General features: G+C 37.8%; 1 protein-coding gene across 2 annotated transcripts in view; it reads left to right on the top strand.

The window, feature by feature from the left end:
• Nucleotides 1-24,155, top strand: part of RABEP1 (rabaptin, RAB GTPase binding effector protein 1) — a 104,384-nt gene that overhangs the window by 16,031 nt on the left and 64,198 nt on the right. The window contains exon 2 of one of the 2 annotated variants that reach the window (XM_023653323.2): nucleotides 19,914-20,042. The exons of the other annotated variant lie outside the window; for it this stretch is intronic. Within the exon in view, the coding sequence (XP_023509091.1) occupies nucleotides 19,914-20,042 (129 nt within the window). The remainder of the gene's footprint in view (nucleotides 1-19,913; nucleotides 20,043-24,155) is intronic. 2 annotated transcript variants of the gene reach the window in all.

Genomic DNA, 24,155 nt, shown 5'->3' with positions numbered 1-24,155 from the left:
ATAACTCCTCACATGATGCCTAAATCTCTTATCTCTTCTATTAAATACTTATAATCAATCACAAGGCAGGTCAGTGTTTGAATCCAACTCTGCTGCTTATTAGCTGTGTAACAATGGGTAGATAATTTAATCTCTCAGAAAATATTTTGTCGTCTATAATTGGGGATGATAATGCCTACTTTTTGGTTTGTTGTGAAAATTTAATGAGCCATTGTATAAAATACCTTGCCAGATACTCCGTGAAAATCCACATATGGATTATTTAATCCTTGCTATAACCCTCAAAGGTAGTACTAGTCTAGTGCCCATTTTTACAGATGGAAATGAGTCAGTTTGTAAGTAGTAGAACTAGGAGTCAGACTGTAATTTAATTCCAGAGCCTGTGCTCTCAACTATTATGCTATACTGTTTGCCATATAGTACCTGATAAATAGGTGATACTTAATTGTTAGCTCTTGTTATTATTTCATTTTTTCTACCTTTGAGACTCTTTCTTTCAAGGCACTCTCCTTCAAATTTTTACCTGTTCGTTTCTCATGTCCCCTTCCAGAGACATACAGTTGATCTTCTTTATCTACATGTAGGTAGGATAGCTGTTTATCAAAATTCTGATCTCTCTCTATGTATGACCTTGATATTTCTGAAAAGTTCATAAATAATGCATTCAACTTTCCTTATAAATAAAATATAACCCTTGTGTTTTATTATTTATGAAGAACTTTTCTTATGATAAGTAACTCCTAATGTTAATTTTGTAACTATATTGTAGCCTTTTTATAACACAAGTTTAGGGAGATGAGAAATTACATTTACATTTAAGATTTTCTGTGTTAAAATGAAGGACAGAGTGTACAAAGGGAATTTGATTTGTTTTACAATGTAATCAAACATGGTTCTAAGAGGTATCTTATGTTGTATTAGGCTTGACTTTTTTCCCTGTAAATGATAAAAAAATCTTCAGAATATTCTAAACCAATTATCGTTTTATATTAAAGGAATTGGTAATAACCAGAAATAATAATTTTTTTTATTAATAGTTCTCCCTTGTGAATTATATGTATGAGTATGTATAATGCCCCATTATGTGGAATGGTGCAGGAATGATGTTTTATGGGTACGTTATTTTCCAGCTAATTTAGACTTAAGCCCTCAAACACAGAAATAGCAAGATTAAAAAAAAAATTAACCTTAGAGTCCTTTCTATGGAACTTTTTTTTTTTTTTTTAAGATTTTATTTTTTTCCTTTTTCTCCCCAAAGCCCTTGGGACATAGTTGTATATTCTTCGTTGTGGGTCCTTCTAGTTGTGGCACGTGGGACGCTGCCTCAGCGTGGTTTGATGAGCAGTGCCATGTCCGCGCCCAGGATTCGAACCAACGAAACACTGGGCCGCCTGCAGCGGAGCGCGCGAACTTAACCACTCGGCCACCGGGCCAGCCCCCTTTATATGGAATTTTAAAACTTAAAAAATAAAAAGATTAGTATGTAGACCACTGCCCTCCATATGTCGTGATTATCAATGTATTGCCAGTCTTATTTCATCTGTAACCCTCTCCCTGCTTCCCCTCCTGGACTTTTAAATAGCAAATTTCAAATGTTATTTGATTTAATTTGGAAACATTTCTGTATATAGGCATACCTTGTTTTATTGAGCTTTTCTTTATGGTGCGTCACAGATACTGCGTTTTTTACAAATCGAAGGTTTGTGGCAACCCTGTGTCAAGCAAGTCCATTGGTGCCATTTTTCCAAGAGCATTTGTGCACTTCATGTCTCTGTGTTACATTTTGGTAATTCTTGCAATATTTCAGAGCTTTCCGTTATTATATTTGTTATGGTGATCTGTGATCTTTGATGTTACTATTGCCATTGTTTTGAGGCACCATGAACTGCATCTGTATAGGACAACGAACTTAACTGATGAATGTTGTGTGTGTTCTGACTGCTCCACCAACCGGCTGTTCCCTGTCCTTCTCCCTCTCCCCGGGCCTCCCTATTCCCTGAGACACAACAGTATTGAAATTAGGCCAATTAACAACCCTACAACGGCCTCTAAATGTTCAAGTGAAAGGAAGACACACACATCTCTAACTTTAAATCAAAAGCTAGAGAGGCCGGCCCAGTGGCACAGTGGTTAAGTTCGCATGTTCTGCTTTGGTGGCCTGGGGTCCACCAGTTCAGATCCCGGGTGCGGACATGGCACCGCTCATCAAGCCATGCTGTGGCAAGTGTCCCACATATAAAGTAGAGGAAGATGGGCACGGATGTTAGCTCAGGACCAGTCTTCCTCAGCAAAAAGAGGAGGATTGGCAGCAGATGTTAGCTCAGGGCTGATCTTCCTCAAAAAAAAAAAAAAAGAAGGGGCCGGCCCCGTGGCCGAGTGGTTAAGTTCACGCGCTCTCCTGCAGGTGGCCCAGTGTTTTGTTGGTTGAATCCTGGGCGCGGACATGGCACTGCTCATCAGACCACGCTGAGGCAGCATCCCACATGCCACAACTAGGAGGACCCACAACGAAATATACAACTATGTACCGGGGAGCTTTGGGGAGAAAAAGGAGAAAAATAAAATCTTTAAAAAAACAAGAAAAGAAAAGAAAAGAAAGCTAGAAATGATTAAGCTTAGTGAGGAAGGCATGTTGAAAGCTGAGAAGGGCTGAAAGCTAGGCCTCTTGTGCCGGTTAGCCAAGTTGTGAATGCAAGGGAAAAGTTCTTGAAGGAAATTAAAGTGCTACTCCAGTGACTGCACAAATTATAAGATAGTGAAGCAGCCTTATTGCTGATATGGAGAAAGTTTTAGTGGTCTGGATAGAAGATCAAACCAGCCACAACATTCCCTTAAGCCAAAGCCCAATCCAGAGCAAGGCCCTAACTCTCTTCAATTCTATGAAGGCTGAGAGGTGAGGAAGTTGCAGAAGAAAAATGTGAAGCTAGCAGATGTTAGTTCGTGAGGGTTGAGGAAAGAAGCTAAAACAAAAGTGCAAGGTGAAGAAGCAAGTGCTGATGTAGAAGCTGCAGCAAGTTATCGAGAAGATTTACGTAAGGTAGTTAATCAGGGTGGCTACACTAAACAACAGATTTTCAATGCACATGAATCAGCCTTATGTTGGAAGAAGATGCCATCTAGGACTTTCATAGCTAGAGAGAAGTCAGTGCCTGGCTTCAAAGGACAGGCTGACTCTCTTTTTAGGGGCTAATGCAGCTGGTGACTTTCACCTGAAGCTGGTATTCATTTACCATTTTGAAAATCCTAGATCCCTTAAGAACTATGCCAAATCTACTGTGCATGTGCTCTATAAGTGGAACAACAAAGCCTGGATGACAGCACATCTGTTTATGACATGGTTTACTGAGTATTTTAAGCCCCCTGTTGAGACCTACTGCTCAGTAAAAAGATTTCCTTCAAAGTATTACTGCTCATTGGCAATGTACCTGGCCACCCAAGAGCTCTGATGGCCATGTGCAATGAGATTAATGTTGTTTTCATGCCTACTAACACAACACTCATTCTGCAGCCCATGCATCATGGAGTAATTTTGAATTTCAAGTTTTACTAGTTAAAACATACAATCTGTAAGACTGTAGCTGCCATAGATAGTCATTCTGATGGTTCTGGGCAAATTAAAACCTTCTGGAAAGGAGTCACCATTCTAGATGCCGTTAAGAACATTCATGATTCATGGAAAGCAGCCAAAATACCAACATTAACAGGAGTTTGGAAGGTGATTCTAGCCCTTATGGATGACTGAGGTGTTCAGAACTTCAGTGGAGGAAGTAACTGCAGATGGTGTGGAAACAACAAGTGAACTAGAAGTGGAGCCTGGAGATATGACTGAATTGCTGCAATCTCATGATAAAACTTGAACAGGTGAGGCGTTATTTCTTATGGACTAGCAAAGAAAGTGGTTTCATGACATGGAATCCATTCCTGGTGAAGATACTGTGAAGATTGTTGAAATGACAGCAAAGGATTTAGAATATTACATAAACTTGATTGGTAAAGCATCAGAGAGGCAGACTTTGAGAGGATTAACTCCAATTTTGAAAGAAGTTCTCCTCTGGGCAAAATGTGATCAAACAGCATCGCATGCTACAGAGAAGTTGTTTGTGAAAGGAAGAGTCAATCAGCACGGCAGACTTCAGTGTTGTCCTATTTTAAGAAATTGCTACAGCCACCCATCCTTTGGCAGCCACCACCCTGATCAGCCAGCAGCCATCAACATGCAGCAAGCCCCTCCATCAGCAGAAAGATTGTGACTTGTGAAGGCTCAGATGATGGTTGGCATTTTTTAGCAATAAAGTATTTTTTAAATTAAGGTTTGTCCATTGTTTTTTTAGATATAATGGTGTTGCACACTTAATAGACTACAATATAGTGTAACTTTTATACGTACTGGGAAATCAAACAATTTGTGTAACTTGCTCTATTGCGATACTAGCTGTATTTTGGTGGTCTGGAACTGAACCTGCACTAACTCTGAGGTTTGCCTATCTATGTAAACATTGCCACAATACTATTATAACACCTAAAAAAAAATTCTTTAATATCACCAAATATCCAGTCATCCAGTATCCTCAGTTGTTTCAAGTCTAAAAATTGAGTTTGTTCCAATCGGGATCCAAAATAAGGGCCATCCTTAAAACTGGTTTTTATGTGGTGTCTTTTTTTCCCTTATAATTTATTTGTTGAAGAAATTCATCCTGTAGAATGTTCACACCTGAAATTTTCTAACTGCATCCATGTGGTGGTATTCTCCATGTTCATCTGCCTTACGTGTTTCCTCTAAATTGGAAGTTAGATCTAAAGTCATAATCAGATTCAAGTTTTTCGTTTGTTTGTTAACATGATTTTTGTTGTGTGTTATGTTTCTTGTGGTGGTTTTATTTTGCTTATTTAAAGCATATTTCAATGTGGTAGTGTGTACCTCCATCAGGAGGCACGTAATGTCTGGTTGTCTCTCTTTTTGAGATGTTAGGACCATTGATAATCATTTTCTGGATCTCTCTATTCATTAGGGTTTGTAAAATAGTAATTTATTAGCTGGAATACTTCTAAAAAGAAAAATTCTCCTTGTATATTTTGCTACCTCAAAGTATAGTTGGTGTGGGAATTGGAGAGTAAATGCTTGATACTTTTCTCTTTACCAGTTTTCAAAATGATGACTTGGTTGGGCTGGCCCCGTGGCTGAGTGGTTAAGTTCGCGCGCTCCGCTGCAGGCGGCCCAGTGTTTCGTTGGTTCGAATCCTGGGTGCGGACATGGCACTGCTCATCAGACCACGCTGAGGCAGCGTCCCACATGCCACAACTAGAAGAACCCACAACGAAGAATACACAGCTATGTACCGGGGGGGCCTTTGGGGAGAAAGAAAAAATAAAATCTTTAAAAAAAAAAAAAAAAAATGATGACTTGGTTGCCTAGAATTCTTCGAAGGAGAGCAGTCAGGTTTTTTTTTCTTTGTATATCATTAAGAACACATGGATTTAAATAATGGACATATGTATTTTACTTCACTGTAGTTATTTTTACTGATTGTATTAGTTTACTATGGCTACGCCAACAAACTACCGCAAACTGGGTGACGTAAAACAACAGAAATTTATTCTTTCACAGTTGAGGAGGCCAGACCTCCACAGTCGGCATCACTGTGCTGAAATCAAAGTGTCAGCAGGCCTGTGCTCCTTCCTGAGGCTCTGTTCTTGCCTCTTCCAGCTTTTGGTGGCTGCTGGCATTCCTTGGTTACATCAATCCAATCTCTGCCTCTGCTGTCACATTACGTAATCCTCTGTGTCTGTGTCAAAACTCCTGTTCTTTCTTCTAAGGGTACATGTGATTACATTTAGGACTTACTGGATAATGCAGGATAAACTCCTCAAGGTCCTTAATCATATCTTTTGCCATATAAGGTAATATTTACAGGTTCTGGGTCTTAGGAAGAGGCTATGTCTTGAGGGTGAGGGATGGTTCAGCCTACCACACTGTAGTTCAGATTATCTCATTTTTGGCCAGTGTGTCTTCTGAGTTGACTCCTAAGACGTTTGCTACAACCCCAATAGATGCCAAGATGTTCCAGGTCTGTCTTAGATACTTCCTGCCCAGGCCTGGAATGAGTCATTTTTTCCAAGGAGCCTTGGTTCCTTTTAGTGGGAAATGGTATTTAAAGACCACATTCTGGGTGCTGAGTGTAGCATGTATTTTTTGTAGCAATTTTTCTAAAATAAATTACTCTTTACCCTGCTTCCTTAAATAGATTACACTGGACATCATTGAATATTTTATCAATAACTTATGAGCATTAGTTTTGGGGCTGAGCTGTAAGCTCATGACTTCCCCAGTGCTACTGAAGTTTTTAAAAATTAGATTTGTTTGTCTTTACAGATCTTTCTCAACTTATGATGAGTTTATGTCCTGATAAACCCATTGTAAGTTGAAAATATCATTGTCAAAAATGCCTTTTATTCACCTAACCTACCGAACATCGTAGCTTAGTCTAGTTTATGTTAAATATGCTCAGAACACTTACGTTAGCCTATAGTTGGCCACAATCATCTAACACAAAGCCTATTTTATAATGAAATGTTGAATATCACGTGTAATTGACTGAAGACTGTACTGAAAGTGAAAAACAGAATGGTTGTGAGTGTATTGGTTGCTCACCCTCATGATCCTTGAGAGAGCATGGCTGTCTGGGAGCTGCGGCTCACTGCCCAGCATCACTAGTGTGTCATACTGCATGTTGCTAGCCTGGGAAAAGATCAAAATCCAAAATTTGAAGTACAGTTTCTACTGAGTGTGTATCACTTTTGCACCTTTGTAAAGTAAAAAAAATTGTAAGTCAAACCATTGTAAGTGGGGGACTGCCTGTGTATTAAATGATACCGAATTCCAATTCAATTCTAGTCATTGTTTCATTTTTGTTTCCCTGTGACCCAGTCCCTGCGCTGAGGTCTGTTTTTCACCTACAGGGCTTTTCAACCTGCTGTCTGCACTCATCTGTAAACTCTGCTTTTTCTGTATCTTTTGTTCTCTGTCTGGCTGTGAACAAAACTAAGAGTTATCAGGAGATAAAATCGGATCTTTTAGAGTATAATGTTAAGTCAGATGGGAAGGCAAATCTGCTCTTCAGCTAAACATTCAAATACATGAGTCTTCGTTTCTGTTAAGCTTGAAGACTTTTGGTGGGGGGGGGACAATGTGGTGGTGATCGTATGTGGGAGGGATATTTGCTCTTTCCTGGGTGGTCAACAGTGCCAGACCTCTGGTCACAGTTTTAGTAAAGATAATTTATTTGGACTTGAAGATGATTCAAAATTTAACCAATAGCGTTTTTTTTAAAAAAAAAACCCTTTATTTTAGAATAGTTTTAGACTTACAGAAAAGTTGGGAAGATAGTACAGAGTGTTCATATACTGCATGTCCAGTTGCCCCTTTAATAACATCATATGTTAGTTTGGGACACTTGTCAAAATTAGTGAATACTGATCCATTATTCCTAAGTAAAGTGCATGATTTACTCAGATTTCCTTATCTTTTTCTTTATGTCCTTTTTCTGTTCCTTGATCCTGTCTGGATACGACATTACCTTTAGTCACCATGATTCCTTAGGCTCCTCTTGACTGTGACAGTTTGTCTGATTTTATTTTTGAGGACCTTGCGGGTTTTAAGAAGTACTGGTCACGTGTTTTGTAGACTGTCCCTCATTTGGGATCTGTCTAAGGTTTTTCTCATGATTAGACTGAAATTGTGGGTTTTAGGGAGAAGACTACGCAGGTAAAATGCATTTTCTTTGCATCCTGTCAAAAGTACATATTATCAGTGTGGCTTATCAGTGTTGTCAGAGTTGATGCTAGCTACCCTTGATCACCCCTGCTGAGGGTAGTGTTTGTTAGAGTTTCAAGAACTAAAGTTTCTCTCTCCCTTCTTTTTCTTGGTTCCTTTCTGTGCTGTGCTCTTTGTAGGGAAGTCTGCGTGCCTCCCCGACCCGCCCCCTGCCCCAAACTGTTAAGAAGTAAATCAGCCAGGTTGATTGTAAGCAGATTTTTCCAGGGTGTTTCCTATCTTCTAATGGCTGTTAATCCCTTGTGGATTTTTAAAGAAAAATCAATGGTTAGTATCCTGTGAGTAGTCTTTAAGGGAATGGTGATGAGGGGCTGGCCCCGTGGCCGAGTGGTGAAGTTGGCACGTGCTCCGCTGCAGGCGGCCCAGTGCTTCGTTGGTTCGAATTCTGGGCACGGACATGGCACTGCTCATCAATCCACGCTGAGGCAGCGTCCCACATGCCACAACTAGAAGGACCCACAACGAAGAATATACAACTATGTACTGGGGGGCTTTGGAGAGAAAAAGGAAAAAAATAAAATCTTTAAAAACAAAAAGAATGGTAAGGGAAGTGACAGTATAGTATGTTTCACTCAGGGTTCTTTGTTGCAAACAAAACAATTTATTCTATCTGGTTTAAGCATAAAAGGGATTTTTGGGAAGACATGAAATAGCTTACCAGGGACTTTGGGAGGGCAGGGAGAAATAGATTCTAGGCCATTGGTTCTCAAACTTTAGCATGCATCTAAGGGGCTTGTTGAGACACAGTTCTGGACCCCACACCCAGAATTTCTGATTCAAGAAGGTCTGGAATGGGATCTGAGAATTTGCCCTTGCTGACAAGTTCTCAAGTGATAGTGATTCTCTGGTCTCAGAACCGCACTTTGAGAATCACCACTCTGGGCTAAATTTTAAGGAACACCCAAAAGTTGCCACAGAACTGGCCTGATAGGAAGCTGCTGCTTCTGATGCTGATCAACACATGGGGCTCCACTTTATTACAGTTGCTGTAACTGCTTGCACTGATGCCACTTCTGCTTCAGGAACTGGACCCGTAACCACTTACTGAAAGCCTTACAGCAGCAAGAATGCAACCTTGTCTTTTTCCTGTTCAATTCTCAGTTGAAGTTGCATTTGTGTGTGTGATTGGAGGGGTTTAGGTGATATGCCTGCATTCTGGTTTCATGGGACCTTAGGAATTTGGGGTTAAATTCTGTTTTGGGAAGCTGCAGCTCATAAACTGGAAATATCTTTAATGTGGAAAGACTATTCAGAAGATGGTGGGCAGATGGATATGACACTTGTCTCCTACAGCAGTGGTCTGCAAGGAGACAAAACTTGACCAGAATGTGAATGTGTGTACTGCTTCCTTTATATAAAAATGTCAGCTGAACTGAGCAATGTTCTTAGTGTCTTAGTTGATTCTACATTCTGTCCCAAACTCCTTATCTCATTAGACCAGTCACAGTCTGTATACCACATTAGAGTAGCACTGTGCTACTGTAAAAGCACAAGGGAGCAGGGATTTAAGATGACTGACTCAGGGGCTAAGCTGGCTACAAAGTGTGGTTATACCTGAAGCTGGCTGGCAACTGGGAAAAATAGGGTAAGAGAATTAAAGGTAAAAATAGGAGCTCAAAATACCCAGGGTACCCAATCAACACTCGAGAACAGTTCTGTCCAATAGAGATGTAATATGAGCCAAAGAATGTAATTTAAAATTTTCTGATAGCCACATTTAAAAAGTAAAAAACCAAAACAAAAACGTCCAAATAGAAAAACAGGTGAAATTAATTTTTTAAAGTAACAGCTTTATTGAGATTTAATTCACGTGCCATCAAGTTCATCATTTTAAAGTGTACAGTTCAGTGGTTTTAGAATATTCACAGAACTGTGCATCCATCACCACTAGATCCAGAACATTTTTATCACCCCAAAAAGAATCCCCATACCATTAACAGTCACTCCCCATTCCGTTCCTCCTTCCCCTAACCCCTAGAGATCTCTGATCTCCTCTTAGTCTCTATGGATTTTCCTGTTCTGGACATTACATAGAAATGGAATCATACAATATGTAGCCTTTGGTGTCTGGCTTCTTTCACTTAGCATAATGTTTTCAAGGGTCAGCCATCTTGTAACATGTATCAGTACTTCCTTTTTGTGTTTTCCTTTTTTTGGTGAGTAAGATTGGCCCTGAGCTAACATCTGTGCCAGTCTTCCTCAATTTTGTATGTGAGATGCTGCCATAGCACAGCTCGATGAGAGAACTGTGGATCCAAACCCACAAACCCCAAGCTGCTGAACTTAACCACTACACCACTGGGCTGGCCCCATTACTTCCTTTTTATGGGCAAATATTATGTGAATATATCACATTTTGTTTTCCATTCATCAGTTGATGGACATTTGGCTTTCCTTTTCTTGACTATTACAAATAATGCTGCTGTGAACATTCGTGTATAACTTCCTGTGGAAATTAATTTTAATAATGTATTTTACCCCTGTATATTCTAGATGTTATAATTTCTACATAGGATCACCATAAAAATTATTAATGTGCTGTTTTAGATTTTTGTACTAAAATCTTTTATTCCATATTTTTTAAGATTTTCATGTTTATATTTTTTTAACTTTGTTATATTTGTACCCCAGGTTTTCTTTTCTTTTTTCTTTTTAGAAGAATTGTCCCTGAGCTAAAATCTGTTGCCAGTCTTCCCTTTTTTTTTCCCCCTCCCCGAAGCCCCAGTACGTAGTTGTATACCCTAGTTGTAAGTCATTCTAGTTCTTCTCTGTGGAATGCCACCACAGCATGGCCTGATGAATGATGTGTAAGTCTGTGCCCAGGATCTGAACCAGCAAACCCTGGGACACCGAAGCAGAGCGCACGAAATTAACCACTCGGCCATGGGGGCCAGCCCCCCATGTGTATTTTATACTTAACAGCATATCTCAATTCAGACAGCCATGTTTCAGGTGTTCAATAGCCTCATGTGGCTAGTGGCTGCCATATTGGAAAGGACAACCCAAGAAATAATTCAAGGGGATTACTATGCTATATGGGGAAAGTTCCAGTTTTCCGAAGTCAGACACATTTGCTTGCTGGCTCCTAGACAGCTGTGTATTATTGCCTTGCTCCATTTACGTTTGATTGTTCCCAGTGGAATACTCTTCTCTCCTTGGCTTCTTCAAATCTTTGCTATCTTTTAAGATCCTGACTTACGTCCCTCTTCCTCAGTGAGTTTATTTATTTCAGCTTACTTTTTGTTTATTTATTTAGTAAATGTTTGTTGAACACCTCCATATGCCAGCCACAGTTCTAGATATTGGAAATGTAGCAAGGAGCAGGATACGTATTCTGTTTTTACTAAGTGTATACTCTAGAAAGGAGCAGTATTTAAATATTCAAATATTCAGAGGAAGAATTTCAGATAATGACAAGTGCTATGAGGGTAATAAATTGGCCTGATGAAGAAGTCACTTCCGCTGTTGCCAAGCACTAATTATTCTTGTAATTTTTAACTCATACCTCAGTAAAGCTGATTAAAAAATAACTTACATACACTAACATTTACTATTTCTAAGTATATAGATCCATGGGTTTTCACAAATGTGTACAGTTTTGTAACAATCATAATAATTGTGTTAGGGAATGTTTTACTCTAAAAAATTCTTTCATGCTCTTTTGCTGTTAAACTCCTCCCCCCACTTCTGGGCAAGTGCTGATCTGCTTTCTGTCACTACAGTTTTGCCTTTTCTAGAATTTCGTATAAGTGGAATCATGCTTTTTGTGTCTGGTTTCTTTCACTTAGCATGATGCTCTTGAGACTTAGCCATGTTGTGTGTGTTAGTAAGTGATTCCCCTTTTTTTGTTTTTGCTGAGTAATAGTCTCTTGTATGGATACCCCATTTACAGTAGGCATTTGGGTATTTCCAGTTTTTGGCTGTTAGAAGTAAAGCTGCAGTGAGCATTGGTGTACAAATCTTTCGTGGAAATATGTTTTCATTTGTAGGATTGCTGGATGTGTGGTGTGTGTGTTTATAAGAAACAGGCAAACTGGTTTTCAAAGTGATTGTACTGTTTTTCATTCCTACCAGCAGCCTGACTGACACTTGGTAAATTCAAGCACAAAATAAAGATTAAATTTAACTTTCACTGATAGTGAATTCTTTTTTTCTTTTTTAAGATTGGCGCCTGAGCTGACAACTGTTGCCAGTCTTTTCTTATTTTTGCTGCTTTTTCTCCCCAAATCCCCCCAGTACATAGTTGTCTATTTTAGTTGTGGGTCCTTCTAGTTGTGGCATGTGGGATGCTGCCTCAGCATGGCTTGACCAGCGGTGCCATATCCACGCCCAGCATCCGAACCAGCGAAACCCTGAGCCGCTGAAGCAGAGCACGTGAACTTAACCACTTGGCCACGGGGCCAGCCCCTGATAGTGAATTGGTAAGAGCCCCAAGCCAGGTCCTGAAGTGGCAAGATGTAGTTCTGCTTATGAAGGCCGGTGGAGTTATGGGCTGAAAACAGAATTCTTTTGGCCATTTCCTTAAGTAGGTCTGATATTTAAGTTTTGTTTTTTGTTTGTGGTTTTTTTTTTTGAGAAAGATTAACCCTGCGCTAACTGCTGTCAATCCTCCTCTTTTTTGCTGAGGAAGACTGGCCCTGAGCTAACATCCATGCCCATCTTCCTCTACTTTATATGTGGGACGCCTGCCACAGCATGGCGTGCCAAGCAGTGCCATGTCCAGACCTGGGATCTGAACTGGCCCCCTGGACCGCCGAAGTGAAATGTGTGCACTTAACCACTTCACCACTGGGCCGGCCCCTAATATTTAAGTTTTGAATAGCCTTCTTTGTCTTATAAGTAGGGAACTAAAATATTTAAATACCCAAATAGTTAGAAAATACATCTGTTAATCAGTCCAGTGATAGTCATGCTTTTTCATCTGGCTTAGCATTATATGGTTTGATATACTATTGGGAAATAGAATGATACCAGTTTGTACAAACTGAGTAGATAACAGTTCCTTTTATCCATGCATACTTACATCAGCTGTTGAATACCAGCTTTTGACAGTTACGATAATTGGACTGAATGTAATCAGAAATTAAGGTGATTTAAAAACTATCTGCGTGTAATGATGGTTGAACTGTGTTGTATGTCCTAACTAGTATTCAAAAACGTCCATAGTTTATTTCAACCATGTAGTTGGCTTATTTCTGAAGTTGCCCTTTTTTGGCAATTATTTGAGACTTTTTTCATGGTTCTTATTGTCAGTATATAGTCTATACGGGAATACATGGTAGAGTATAGCTTTATAGTCTTATAGTAATTTAGGAATAGAGCCTGGAATATAATATATATTGCATTGTTTATCTACTAAGCAGTCACTGAAATCCCTATTTTTTTCGTAGTTACTTCTCTTTTGTATTTTTGATTTCTCAAAACTTTACCTGTTTGTCTTAATTTCTAACTTTGCTTGAATATAATTTTGGGAACATTTAAAAAAGAATAGGTTATTAAAGAAGTGGTTTATGAGCATTTTAGAAAATAAAATGATCTTATAGTTATCACTTGGAAGACTCTCTAGAACAAGTTGAGCCAAATGAACATCTCCATTTTTTTTAGCAGAATTTTGAACCTGAAACTATTAAATTCTGAAGTATTAATAGTAGCTATCATTTGAGTGCCTCTTGTATGTGAATTGATTTTATATGATACTATCTCTAATCCTCGTAGCAATTGATACTCTGCAAGATGGGTATCATTTTTATTTTAATGAAATCTTGGAAAGGTTAAACTATTTACCCTAGTTCATATAATGAAAGCTTAAGTTTGGGTTGAAGCACCAGTTTCTCTGACTCCAAAATTCTCTTTGAATTTTAATAGGGCATTTGACTACACTGTTAGGAAATCATGGATAAAATGAAGAAATGTGATTTGATACTAAGGATGGTTGGAATGAATTTGTAACTAATAGAGCAATCTAATATATTAATATCAACCTCCACCGAGGTCTCAGGTGACGTGCCAAAGGGCTCGATTTTTTTTTTTTAAGATTTTATTTTTTTTCCTTTTTCTCCCCAAAGCCCTCTGGTACATAGCTGTACATTCTCCGTTGTGGGTCCTTCTAGTTGTGGCATGTGGGATGCTGCCTCAGCGTGGTTTGATGAGTAGTGCCATGTCCGCCCCCAGGATTCGAACCAACGAAGCACTGGGCCGCCAGCAGCGGAGTGCGTGAACTTAACCACTCGGCCACGGGGCCAGCCCCAAAGGGCTCGATCTTTAGTTCTAACTTAAAACTTTGTTAAAAAAAAAAAAAAAAAAAGACCAAACAAACCAAAACTCTGCAACATGGCTAAAGCTGCACCAGGTATAGGTTGCAGGGAGCCTTGGCTTAATTGAAGCTCCAGTGAAAAGGATTTAAGGGCAGTGTTAGATTATGTTAATTTTACGGGCTAACAATGACAGTGTGGGGTTGTGGCCTAAAAAAGCTAAAGTAAATTTACAGTACATTATTAAGAGTATAGCCCCCAGGGCCAGCCATGTGGCTAAGTTCGTGCACTGCGCTTTGGCGCCCAGGCTTTTGCCAGTTCGAATCCCGGGTGAAGACATGGCATCGCTCATCAGGCTGTGCTGAGATGGCATCCCACATGCCACAACTAGAAGGACCCACAACTGAAAATACACAACTGTGTACCCAGGGGCTTTGGGGAGAAAAAGAAAAAATAAAATCTTAAAAAAAAAAAAAAAAAAGAGTATAGTCCTTGGATATCACGTTTCTACTAGACTCTACATTAGTATTGTGTTAGGGTTAGAGTGTCCTATTTTATGTAGAATTTTGACTGACTATATGCAGGGAGAGCAACTTAGATAATGATGAATTTAGAAATTATTAAAGAGTTAGAAGATGTTTCATCTGGAGAAGAAAGGAGAGGGTAAGTATGAGATGTCAGATATTAGAAATTTTCCTCTCTAATTCCATAGGGCAGAACTAAGATCTCTGAGAAAGCTGATTTAGGGTCATGTTCCTAAAAATAGATATTTCTAATAGATGATCAGTTATCTAAGGGGGAGATGAGGATATTGTAAAATCTCCGAGTAGTGGATTGGCTGCCTGTGAGGCAATGAACTGAGTTGCTCGATTTATGTTCATGTAGAAGCCATACGATCACCTATCTGTGATATTGTGGGAATGGATTCCTGCATGAGTTAGGAATTGGTGGCTTTCAGACTATTTTGACTTCTCTCCACAGTAAAAAACATGTTTTTATTGCAACCAAGTATAAACGTCTGAGTATCTGAAATACAAATTTCATGAAATAACGTGTACTCATGTTAAATGTGTTGCTATTTCCTGTTAAATTTCATTATTTTTAAAAGGCAGATTGCTAACTGCTAAATTGATTTAACAACTCGCTAATGGGTTGAAACTCAGTTGGAAATACACTGGACTAGAATAATCCGTAAAATCCTTGCAACACCATGATTCTGTGATTGTTCCTTTTAATGTAGAAGTAAAATTTAGGCCCAGAAAATTCCCCACTGCCAACGCCTGGAGGTTATTAATTACTTTTGACCATAAGTGTCTCTAGGGAGGTTGAAAATGAGAAAATATTCCTGTGTCCTTAGATTCTTCCCTCCTCCACCTTTGCTGCCCCTGCTACCCTCTCCCCCAAATCAGGCCTTTCCATTGTTTCTTCTCCTTAATTCTGCTTTTACCTTTTCGAAGAATCTCTTAAATAGTTTTTCTTTATCTCATTTTTCTCCTGAATTAAGATTTGGTGCCAGTTTTTTCTTTTACTTAATATTTTTGTTAAATTCATAATACCATTCTCAGGTAATTAACAGGGGATCAGGTAATCTTTACATAAGAAATTATTGGCTTTCTTATTTGAAATTCATCATCTTTAAAGTGTTATCTTTTATTTGAAGTACTATGACACTTAATTGCTTTAAGAGACTTACAAAAAAGAAAAGTAGAAGACAAAATAAAGTTTTTAACATTGATTCACAGAGGGAAGGCTAAGAAATTGTTTTGTGTAAACTTCTTAACCAAATGTTATTCTGTTTTAGAAATGGTTTATCTGAGTAAATGGACAAAGTAAAAGGATGCAGTTTCTTAAAGTTGCTTAAGTCAGATGTTTTGGGCATTAATATAAAAGTGAAATGGGATTATGTAAAGTGTAATGACAACTTTCTGTTGTACTAAAGAATTATGATTGTCTTTAGTATTATGGAAAAAGTGATTCCCAAATGCCTTATGTATTTGCTCTAATGTTGTAAAGTCATTGGTAATGTTAACCCAATTACCTGCGTGTGGACTACTGCTTGTGAATATTCTCTAGATTGGTAATCCCTGCCAGCCTCACCCACTCTATTTTCTTCTCTCCCCTTCCTCTGTGAGGCATGCTAAATAGCTGTGGATTTATTTAAATATTAGCCTAAACAAAGCACAATTCAGTGGGTAGATTTACTTCAAATAATCCTTTTTAGTAATTTCTGAAAGAAACTGGACATGATGAGTTTTTAGAGACTGAGAGAAGGCCATTTGTTAGCTGGAAGACCACTTTTGGAACAGAAGAGATTTGTTTTTTAGGAAATTTATCTATTTTAGCTGGTCCTGGGAAAATGTAAGTGCAGTTAAAAAAAACGATTATTTAGTGTGTTGACATATTTTAAGACCATTGAAGTAAATATGTGCACTTTTTATGAGCAGAGAGATTGAGATGGAGCGATAAAATTATAATCATTAAAACTAAAAAGAAGAAAAATGAAGCACTTCATTACCATTTATTTTAGATCCAATCAAGGTAATTTATCCTTTTAATAGCCCTTTGATTCAGAGAGGCAACCACTCTGAATATAGTTTGGCATGTTCTTTCCAGTCTTCTTTTTTCTATGTATTTTTTGCATAGCTCATATTGTGTTGTATATAATTTTGTATCTTGTTCTTTTTATTTAGTGTAATTTTTCTGGCTTGATATTATTCCACTGGATGGATGTGCCTATCATGGTTAATCATTTCATTTTAAAACCCAATGATACATACCTTAAGACTTCAGAGTTTCAGGAACTATTTGGATTCTTTTGTTCCACTGGAGTTATGCGGTTTTTTCACTTGAAATAGGTGTTTTCTTGGATCTTGAACATCTTTAAACAAAAAGGTTCTGGTTGTAGTAATATTTGACTTAAACGGCTTTTTTTCCTTCTCCTATTGCTTGTGTCTCATCAAATTTAATACAATCTTAGAGGAATGTAGTAGGGGGACACAACTTGGGGCTTAAAAATATTTTTAAGTTATTACATGTTCTCCCAGTCATAACAAAATTAGGGAGGGAGATATATCTAAGAATAATTGTCTTTCCTTCCTTCATTTGCCATATTACTCTTCTTTCTCTTTCCTTTCTTTCTGTATTGTTGCTTAATTCAGACATTTTGAGTAAATGATGTAATAAGTTTTCCCTTTGGATGTCAAGCATTAAAAGTAGCCATTGCATAACATAGTTTTCTCCTTTTTCTTATTACTCACGTGAAGGTAACAATATACAGAATGTGTGGAATGGTTAATGAAGGCTGGTGTGCTAATAGCTCTCAGCTGCTAAGTTACAGAAGGCTTCATATTGTTAAAGGTTGGTATTAACAGTAATTAATTTGTCCGTGATGCTATGAAGATACATGATAATAGGGAAGGGTATGAGCTGCAAGTCTAAGCATGGAACTGAGTCAGAATCATGAGGTTGGAAGTGTCTTCCTGTCTTTTGTGATTACATATGTAGTCACTTGATCACTCTGCTTTTTCCTTTTAATCATTAAATATATATCACTAGTTTACGTAATGACAGCTAGCATTTATCAATTTTTTTCTGTATGCCAGGCTAAGTACTTTTTGCATGAACTATTAACTAATTTTTGTGAACTCTAGTCACCATGTTAGAAAAATAATACAGCATTCTGTGTGATGAAAGCTATTTTCGTTTGGATTTGTGGTTGGTTGCTAACGCATTAGGATATGCCTGTTTGTAAACTTTCCTGCTGTCTTATGTGAGATGAATTGATTTCTTTTAGATATAGAAGTAGAGGCATTCTTGTAAAAAGCAGTTGTTTTGGCCTTTTTATGTATTGTGGAATTAGAATATGTTAGAAGTACTTCAGGTGGATTTAAAATTTTTTTTATTAAAAATGCAAATAAGAATAAGGGAGTTATTTTGTATACCCTCAAAGGGATCGTGATCCCTGGAATTGAAAACTGTCCTGAAACCCGGAGAGAGGTGGTCAGACTTGTGGTTGTGGATAGAGCCTGAACTATGGGTCAGAGCCAGGACAGGGTTAGGAGTCGTCGAAACTCACTCAGTCTTGGCTGCAATTTGAAAGGCTACATTTTAGTTTTTATTGATTCATTAGCCTCAGTTCCTAAATATAAATATAATGTTGAAAGGTATGTGAATTGTGTGTGTGTGTGTGTTTTGGTGGAAAGTAGGAATGAGGTGGGAGTGTAGTTCTTACGGAAAAGTAAGAAGAGAGGAATCTTGCGTTTTCTTCTTTGTTGATTCCTCAGAGTCCTTTTTCTACCTTATGCAGTAGATAGTAGCTACCAGTATATTGAAGTGTTAAGTGGAAAACTTGTTTAATTTATTTAACAACTGGAATTTGGACAATAAAAATAACAGGAGAAATAAATAGCACAGAGAACACGTTTCCTTCATGATTTCAAATGGTAAATATGAGGTAACTGAGCATTTCTCCCTTCCAGTAGATTCTCCATCCCTCTTTTTCTCTAAAGGTTATTAGTCATTCACATGGCCAGATGTTGGTCTCTGTTTTGACCTAAACACCTTAGATATTTGCTTCTCAAAATGACTCCTTACCTTTAACGACATGGAACTCAAAGCAGCAGTCATTTTCTCTTTGTGCCATGGATTGCATCAATTCTGTTACTTACATAGGGAGGCTAGTTTGGTGGTGTCATGGGAATGAACAAATACTGGTTTTAGTTCTTTATTTATTTATCAAAGGAGTTGTAGAGAACTTTGAAAAGCATATGGAAGAAATTAATGAGCCATAATTCTATTACTCATAGATAAATCATTGGTGCATTTTTTTTCCAGTCATTTTTTCTATGTACTATAAAATCAGCTCTCAGTTAAATTGAGTAATGGTGTGGGGAAGGGGGGCCTTCAGACATAATCTCAGATCATAGCTAAAATTGTAGGCAAAACATTATTTGGGGTGGCTTGTAGTAGGGAACTGGAAGCTCTGCTGGCCTAGGTAATTAGGCAGCGGTGTTAGTACTGATAGGTATCTGCTGGAGGGGTTAGGGTCATAGCTTCTTGGCTGGGTTGCTGTTGGAGTAAAGGAGGAGATCAAGGGTTTGGACTTCTGGATTTCCCACTGCTTGTTTGAAACAGAAGATTCTCTGGGTTTGGTCAGGATAGGCATTTATTTAATCAGCTGTAGCCAAATTATAGTGCCTCTAAAGTAAAAGAGTGTCCCAGTCCCAGCCACCCCATAGTCAACATTCATCTGAAGACTAGGTAACCTCCCAGTGATTGAGAGTTCACACAGAATGTACGGCTCTGCATCCTTTCGCTATGAAAGGGGTTTGGATTATGATTTCAGCATAGTGTTAAGGAAGCATTTTGAAATTGGAAGAGTAGTTCAAGCTGGTATGGCTATCCTAATCAAGGAACCATTTTTTACTCATAATACTTGAGAAACAGGAGCTAGCAAGATTGGCAGTGGGTTCATTTGTGGGATAAATAGCCCAAATAATCCAATATTTAACATTCCGGAAGTGGATTGACATTCTGTTCTGTCAGTTATACAAAGAAACTTTAGAAGCTCTCTTTTAGGAAATTTGCCTTATGTGATTCTCAGTATATGTGCTGTTTATGTGATTTATTCACAATTTGAGTATTAAATCTAACAGAAGTGGTTTTTGGTTTTTTTTAGTTCGAATTTCCTAGAATATATTGGGTCTTGGGAAGAAGCATGACTACTTGTTTCATTATAGAAACGCGCAGCTAGAATACTAATTTATTCTTGTGACTTAATTTATAAATAAAAGTTATTGTTAACTAGGGTTTTTGTTTTTTTGTTTTTTTAGTTTCTCTTCAGCAACGGGTAGCAGAATTGGAAAAAATTAATGCAGAATTTTTACGTGCACAGCAGCAGCTTGAGCAAGAATTTAATCAAAAGAGAGCAAAATTTAAAGAGTTATATTTGGCTAAAGAGGGTAAGTTCGTAAGTTTTCCCCTAGTTGCCATATTAAAACTGCCTTAAAATGTCAAATCCTTGGTAGTACAACATTAATTTTGTCACTGAATAAACCTTAATTTTATTTGTACTTGGCTTGTATGCTAAAGGCCTGTTTAGAGGCTAGGGTTAAGAATGGAATTGAAAAACAGGTTGAAAAATGCGTCACTCAGATTTTTCTTTGTCTTTTGAACTTAACGATGATGTTTAACATAGTAGGCTACCTACTCCTGGGACACAAGACTTTCAGTGCTTTTAACATGCTTGAGAGACAGCTCCAGAAAAGTCAGGACTATTGGCACTCTAATAATAGCCTTAGCCATGTTATATTAAAACTGACATTTCATGGAATGTATCCAACAAATGTTCAGTTATTTATCTATATATAGTTGTTTAATATCTGCTATGAAGCAGACATTGTGCCTAGTGCTGGGTATACAGAAGGAGCAAGATTCATGTGGTTCTTTAACTCACAGAACTTTAGCTCTAGTGAGGAAAACATATTACATAATTGTGTGAGTAGTTTAAAAGAGGGAAAGTATAAGGCAAATACACGAGAGCATATCTTGGGGACTTCGTGTGAAGGATAAGGGGAAGGGTTTATGTTTTGGCTAATGACCTAGGAACATACAGATATGGTTTCCAAAGCCCTCTAGACCAGTGGTTCTCAAAGTGTGATTGTGGCATAGCAGCATCAGCATCATTATCACCTGGGAAACTTGTTAGAAATGCAAAGTTTTGGGTCCTACTCCAGATGTGCTGAGTCAGAAACTCTGGGATTAGGGTCCAGCAGTTGATGTTTTAAGAAGCTCTCCAACTAATTCCGATGCACGCTAAATTTTGAGAACCACTGCTCTGGCCTAGACCAGTGGCTCTCAGACTTTAGTAACATGGTTTTAAAAATTACCTGGAGAACTTGTTAGAATACGTATGTTGGAGTGGGGCCCGAGAATTTGCATTTCTAATAAGTTCATCGGTGATCGCAGTACTGCTAGTCCAAGGACCACAGTTTGAGACTCACTGTTGTAGATCATCCATCTTTTAAATTAACGTACTCCATAAAATATTTATATACACCCTTCACACCTTTTTAAAGTTGATGTTTAAAATTTATTTTAAATTTTAAAAGATACCAAGGATGTAAATTCTGTCATATTGTCAATACTGACAATTTAGACTTCATGCTTTTAAACATATCCAGTGGAATTAATTTTAGTTACTTAATGTCCATCATCATTTATGTAATAAAAAGTACATGAATAAGCTCTTTAGCAGAAATTTTACATTTTTTTCCTCCTTGTGTTGGGTTTTCTTTTTTAATCTCCCTCAGAATTTTATTCGAAGAAGTGGTTTTTTAAGAACACAGACTTGAGTGTGCATCAGAATTTTACTTGGAGGGTTTGTTAAAACAAAGACTGCTGGGCCCTACCCCCAGAATTTCTGATTCACTAGGTGTCTGGGCTGCTAGAATTAGCATTTCCAGCAAGTTACCAGGCGATGCTGATGTTGCTGGTTCAGGGAGCTCTGGCCTAAGGTAATATTTTGTGCTTGAAAGCCATTTAGAAAAATTTGGTCAGACTTCTCTGCAGCAAAAATATGCATGCAAATTTCTTCTGTATTGAGTTATCATTAGTTATTAAAAGTACACAATTGATCACACTGTAAATATGCATTAAAAAATAATTATTATAAATTGTAAAAATTATTGGAAATGAGCTCTTATGAGATATATTGTCTCCTTCCCAATTAAGTCATTAACCTCTGGTAAATATTATTTACTTTTATAAAAAGATGTTTCTTTTTTTTTTAAATAGATATAAATGCTGAGAATCCTTGGTCTCATAAATAAGTAGAAGATGGAAATAGAAGTTTTTTATAGTGATTATTCCATTTTCTTAACGCTTTGTGAATTATATGTTAAATCACATAGTGCTCTAAGTTCAAAAATATTTTTATTCTATTGGCTGACAACTCAATTAGGTCTTCCCTCAATTTTCTTGGATGCTGACTTTGCAGTCACCTGACCTGTCAAAGGATTTGTTACCTAGTTATTAGTCATATAGTTTTTTGACTGACATTGCTATTTTAAATTGTCCCTCTAGTTTGATATCACAGAGGAGTTTTTATACAACAGGGCCGTGAACCATAGTAAAATTCAGGATGAGTGGAAAGCCTTTCTTTAGTTTAGTGGGATAAAGGTATTAAGAAAAGGGAGGTGAGCAAGGAGAATTTTTGCACTTAACCCTCTGTTTTAGGAAAGAATATTGATGAAAGTTGAGGATCCTTTAAAACAACATGTGCCTATGAATCCCTTGGAAAATCTTTGCATACCCCCAGGGATAAATGTACCCTACTTTGAAGACTACTACCCTGGAATGGTGTTTTTCAGACTACAGGTTGTAACCCATTGCTGGATAGCAAAACTGAGTGGTTTGTGACTGGTAGTTAAAAAAAAGGGAATAAAATAGAAAATAACAGAGCACATTATACTTGGTAAGGTTAAATAAGAATAGTTGCATGAAATTTTTTGTTTCAGTTACATATATACAGGTATGTATAGAGTTGTGATATGAAATATATTTCTTGTGAATTGTGGTAGAGAAGTTTGAAAGCCGCTGTTCTATAGGGTGGAAAGTTCTTAGGCCTCCCAGAGTTGAGCCCTGGCTTGGAAAGGCTTACTGACGGTAGTATGGGATGGAGTTCCATTCTCTCATGGCTTGCAGGAGGGCTGTTTCCTATTTGATTTTGTTCCATCATAGGCTGGCAAGGAGGTGAGAAAGCTGGTGTTCCTGTCTAGGCATGATGGCATTCTGCAAGACACTATGAAGGTTGGGATGAATGAGATACAGTTTTTATCTTCAAGAAAGTGTAGTCTTGGGGCCGGCCCAGTGGCACAGTGGTTAAGTTTGCACACTCTGCTTCGGCAGCCTCGGGTTCGCCGGTTCAGATCCCGGGTGTGGACCTATGCACTGCTTATTAAGCCATGGTGTGGCAGATGCCCCACATATAAAGTAGAGGAAGATGGGAACGGATGTTATAGCTCAGGGCCAGGATTGGCGGTGGATGTTAGCTCAGGGCTAATCTTCCTCAAAAAAAAAAAAAAAGAAATTAAAAAAACAAAGTGTAGTCTACTGGGGTAGATAATACATTTGGCATAATATCATTGTTTGAATATATGTTAAATGTCATGAGAAATAAGTTTTCTCCAATTTTTCAATATGTTCATGTGAATTTGTTAACATCTCCCTGTTAAAATTTGTTTTAACCTTGAATTGAGACACCACTTTACACTCTGTGCAATGGTATGTTCTTGTCAAGATGTCCTGTAATAACCTTTAAGGTATATGTATAAAGTCACGGCAGGAGTTCCCTGATGACCAGTTCAAACTCATCATGATACTGGCTAGTGACGTCCTTTTTTCCCTTTGCCTCTCACACCAATAATTCTGTAGCTTGATTATCCTCTCTACAGCTTTTTCTTTCAGTCTTTGCTTATTCAATAAATTCGTCAGTCTTGTCCAGAGTTGTTCATTTCACTTTCTGTTTTTCCTCTGTCCCCAAGTAAAGCTGTTAGGGTTTCCTTTGTTTTCTTACTTTCTTCTTTGAAATTATAAAATTGACTTTTCTGTAAAATTCTGAAGAAATGGAAACGACCAAGAACCTCTCATTTCTGAAATACATTATCAGTTACAGTTTTATGTCTCTGATCTAAACAGCTTGTAATGTGAGTTCATTCAGAAAACATACTTGGTATGTTAAAATTGCTTTGAATACATCTAGACCCAATAAATAATCTGAATGTGTGCTGTTCTGTCTTTACTATCTGAAGTTCTTGATGAACTTAAGAGGGCCATAGAGAACAGTTGAGGTAACTTTTTACAAAATTTCAAAAGAAATAATGTGATCCTTTTTGAGAGTTTTTGGTGTCATTTCTAAAGAAAATGCATAGTGTGTAAAAGGTCAGTGTTGATTTGGTTTCTGTCTTGGCTGTTTGCCTATATCATAATAAAAATCAATTTAAAGATGTTCTTTAAAGCAGCAGTTTATATTATTACATCTATTCTGAAGTATAAACCTAGTCTTTTATGATTGT

Source organism: Equus caballus, chromosome 11, assembly GCF_041296265.1.
Source record: "Equus caballus isolate H_3958 breed thoroughbred chromosome 11, TB-T2T, whole genome shotgun sequence".
NCBI classification, from domain to species: Eukaryota; Metazoa; Chordata; class Mammalia; order Perissodactyla; family Equidae; genus Equus; species Equus caballus.
The sequence above is the reverse complement of the archived record's forward strand: the minus strand, read 5'-3'. Positions and strand labels throughout refer to the sequence as shown.